This window comes from Micropterus dolomieu, linkage group LG22, assembly GCF_021292245.1.
Source record: "Micropterus dolomieu isolate WLL.071019.BEF.003 ecotype Adirondacks linkage group LG22, ASM2129224v1, whole genome shotgun sequence".
Classification (NCBI taxonomy): Eukaryota; Metazoa; Chordata; class Actinopteri; order Centrarchiformes; family Centrarchidae; genus Micropterus; species Micropterus dolomieu.
Window position 1 is genome coordinate 18286414 of NC_060171.1, and position 4413 is coordinate 18290826.

The 4413-nt window shown below is 41.2% G+C and overlaps 1 protein-coding gene across 1 annotated transcript in view; it reads right to left on the minus strand.

Annotated features, from left to right (window-relative positions):
* The window catches only part of vwf (von Willebrand factor), a 29624-nt gene that overhangs the window by 19893 nt on the left and 5318 nt on the right, over positions 1-4413 (minus strand). Inside the window, exons 8-13 of the mRNA XM_046037478.1 lie at positions 1088-1310; positions 893-1015; positions 701-812; positions 548-594; positions 304-440; positions 34-172 (exon numbers count right to left, since the gene is read on the minus strand). Coding sequence (XP_045893434.1) covers positions 34-172; positions 304-440; positions 548-594; positions 701-812; positions 893-1015; positions 1088-1310 — 781 coding nt within the window. The remainder of the gene's footprint in view (positions 1-33; positions 173-303; positions 441-547; positions 595-700; positions 813-892; positions 1016-1087; positions 1311-4413) is intronic.

Consider the following 4413-nt stretch of genomic DNA (forward strand, 5'->3'; position numbering starts at 1 on the left):
GACCTTATTCACTATTCTGCCCAAGTGGCATACCATGATGCATTGGGGTCTGGATGTCCATGCTGTTGACAGAGACAACTCCTCCATGCTTCAGCTTCACTGTCATGTCCTCCAGAGAGGGCAGGCTGAGCGTCACTGAGCGTGTGCACACAGCATCCTGATCATCTGCACACTGAAACACAACACCAACAGCCAAAATACTGTAGATGACAAGCAGAGCTTGTGGCAAAAAAATGAGAGAAAAATTATACTTATAAAATTTGTACAAGTGAAGAACCAAACACAAAACACATTTTTTTTTACCTGCACGTTCTCAATAATGACAGAAAACCCACTATCAGTGCAGTCTCTTGCCAGCAGATATTGACAGTGACCAGTGAAGGTGAAGAACTTGTTGTCAAAGGTCTTGAAGTGAGATTGGCCCACCACCAAGCACTCACCTACACAAAGACCACAGACATATAACGCCAGAAATGAGCAACCCAGGACTTTATTGTACCAGTAGAATGTGTATGCCAGTGCCTTTACTACTGTACATCTCTCTCACCAGGGCAGCCTTCATTAGTGCACTCCCAGGAACCGTGACGGCACACACTGCAATAAAGAGACAATTCGATGAAGAAGCGTTGTTGTTCTTACATAGCAGTATTTCTCTATCAGTGCATCAGTGCAGGTTTCTGCACGCATGTTGCTCTCTCACCAGGTGTTGCAGTCTTGAGAGATAGTGGATCCTGGAGGGAAATGTCGTCCCATGTGCAGACAGGAACACTGAGATACCTCCACACAGCGATTACCGTCTAAAACCTTACCCACTGAAAAACAAATACACACCATGTTACCAGTTTCAGTAACAGAGTGACAAGAGAGGGAGATGTAGTGAGTGGGAGGTTACCAGGGCATGTACAGCCATCCATGCACTCTTCTTTGCAGACCTCCTGGATGTTGAGACTATGGCAGGTTGTAGAACAGGACTTGGTGCATTCACTGTACTGCATCCCAATTGGACACTTGGGGACTGAACACATATTTACATTATTAATGTAACTTCATAGCTTGCAACTACCTTTTTACTGAAAGACAAACTTACAGCACTGGCTCTCCTCCAGCCAGCCACGAAGAAGTATCCCGTGGGCATGGCACGTGCGAGCGTACTCCAGCAGGATTGGACAGTAACAGTCTTCAGTCCCGTCCTGCTTGTCACAGCGACACGCCTCCTCCTGACACAGCAACACGAACGCCTCAGGAGAGACCAGGTGGGCACAGTGCAGAAACACACTAGATGTCTGCAACACGCTGCAGCTGGACAAAATCTACAAAAACATGCCAGATTAAGTTCAAGTCAATACAGTTAAACAAAGGGTAATTCTATTATTTCTGGCAAAAGAAAATGGTTATTTATATCATAGTCACTAATTATAAGATTAGTTTTGTTTTGTTTTAGTGGTTACAGGTTAACAAACTTAAAAGAGACCACATTTGTTGGTGACTGAAGACATTAGTATTCTTGTCTTGCCGTGAGCTTTCGTGTCTTGTCAGCTCATAAAAAATACATTTTCCTATAGCAATAATAGCACTAGTGTCATCATGATGGTAACTGGATTTTAATGATGTGAAGACCAAAAAATAAGTTAGGCAGAAAGATAAAAGTATGGTAAGTGACAGCTGAAATTATAAAACATTCATATGATATATCAGTGAAAATATCTTTAGCTCTTAAATTAATAGTCTCACTCAGTCAGATTTTGGTTTTGGTTTTTTTCATGAAGCCCAGTTACACAGTGAAAGAGCATTCATTTCCTTCTCTATAGACAGTTGAGGCAAGATGCAGGAAATATATCAGCTTTGCGATTAGTGAAGGAGATGCTGATGACAACCGTGGGCTTCACCCTAACATAATTTTAATTGCTCGTACGTGGGTGTTCCTGTGGTACAAAATGTTCTTGCTAAAACTGGATGATTTTGTGTATATCAGCCCACCCACAAAGGCTGCAGTATGCACATTACAGAACTGCACCCACACCTGTCAGATCTGCTTGCTTCCCAGCTGTTCCTTTTTAATGAGATCGAGGTCTCTTCCCATTGAAGCATTAAAGCCCTTATCCTCATAACTGTATATGGAGGCCCATTTGTTAGGAATGAAAAAAAAATTCTAATATTAAATCAAAGTTGTGAGATTGTAGAATTGTAAGTAAGTTATACATTTGAACAGTCATAATTATAAGATAATAAGTCCAAAAATCATAAACATTCTGAGGATTTTTGGGGGGCGTTTTATGCCTTTATTAGATAGCTCAAAGTAGAGAGAAGACAGGACATGAGGGGAGAGAGAGATGGATAAAGACATGCAACAGAGGTCCCCCGACACAAACCGTTGTTGTCCACGGTTGGCACCTTAACCCACAGGGCACCCCATGAGATTTTGATAGTAGGTCAAACTCTACCTTTTATAATTTGTTAAGCAAAATCTTGATATTATTAGTAAAAATGATTAGATATTTAGCAGATTTTCAACAATTATTTGTTAGTACCAGATCATTTTTACATACTACTCTAAATCCAACATTCTGGCTATTGCCTACGTTTGATTTAACATGCATTGTCGGTAAAACTTACAAAGTCAGAATTACGATACACTAGACAGAATACTATATGTAGTGAGAGACAGTGCTGCAGTTAAAGGTTTGCAGAGTTTTTTTTGCAGTGAAAAAATAATACCAGTTGAAGGCTAAATGCTTCTACGTCAGAGGTTCAGATCCCGTCATGCCTTAATGTGTGTCTCTTTATTCGTTCTGCTTCTTTGAATAAAAAAGGTTTTATATTGTCACACCTCTGAATAGATTGTTTGCCGACTGTAAAATGTAATAAAATTGTTAGACGTTCCGAACACATTTATGTGTACACGTGAATGTGTGTGTGTAAAGTGTCTTCTTACAGCTGAAGTCTCTTTTGTGCCGTTGCAAGACAGGTTGGGATTTGAGACACGTCGACATGACTGATCTGCCCCCTTCACTGCCCATGAATTTGCAAAGTCATAACTGTCCTCTGTTAGAAATCCTGAAAACACACACACACACACAAACGAGTTGACAGATTTCTCCTTAATCTCATCCTACCACTACTGTTTCTCTTGCTTTTACATTGTTATCTTTTTCCTGTACTCAGCTGCTTCTCTTCCTGTTGCTGAGTGCTGGTGATAATTTCCTAGATTCCAAGAATAATGAACTCTCCCTAGTTCCTCTTTCAAACATTCACATATCCACACTGTTATTGACTTTTGTCGCTACACATCCCCCCCAAATGATATTACCTTCTTGAGCTGTATATTCATCAGCTGATACAGAGTTGAAGTTGCCACAGAGGCCACATGTGTGGTTGGTGCGGTGTTTGGTTAGTGTCAGGGCGACGTTGGCTGCATTATCAATAGTAACAGTGAAACCAAATTCTTCACTCGTGAGTTTATAAAAGCCGAGGTCTGAGCCCACAAAAACAGCGTGAGATGCATAGGGCAGAGATAATCTACAAAAAAGGACACACACAAACAGATCAAGCTTCTCCATATAATCACTGTTTAGAGTGATTCTTTTCTGCAATAAGTCAATATTAATACACACATACTTGATTATTTTTGCACAAAAACTTATATTACAAAAACCTTTTTTCTCCTTGTGAGAGTCGTCCGTCTACAGACAGGTGCAGCTCAAAGGCGTCCCCCAGAAACAGAGTGACTCCAGTTCTTTTGCCATTGACAAAATCACCTGCAGATTGAACACAACATGCATTTTACCTCTCATTCACTGCTACGTCAAATCTTTAACTGACAAAAACAAGCATTTTTAAAATGATGATCTTTGAATCTTCAGAAAATCAAAAGGGAGCATAAATGAGTAAGCTATTTCAGATGTCTGATACACAGTACTCCTACAGTAGAGGTGCATGCATTGTTTCAGCACATGCATCCCAGTGAGAATCAGACCCATGGCAGTGGCTATGCACAAGCCGCTGAGCTACACTCGATGTGCATCAGACGCTATTAGAATTCAGATCTGTTTTTCATTCTTTGTTGAATTGTCTGAGACTGAGTGTGACTCACCCAGCAGTGTGAAGGAGCGATGGTTGCAGTCTCCAGCCAGTAGGTAGCTGCAGTCTCCAGGAAACTCATATAAAACCCCGTCAAAGGTGTGGATATAGTGTCGTCCGAACAGACTGCATCTCCCTGTCATACCTGCCACGCACGCTGGACACGCAAAATACACATGACTGTAGAAGTAGGGAGATCTTACATGAAATATTTCACATATCAATTGTGACTTTGAGTGCAAAGGGCAAAGCTTATTTGGACCTGCTCTGATATCACACTCACCTGTCAGATGCAGGAGAACCCAAATTTTGCGCAAATACCTCCTCAGACACACC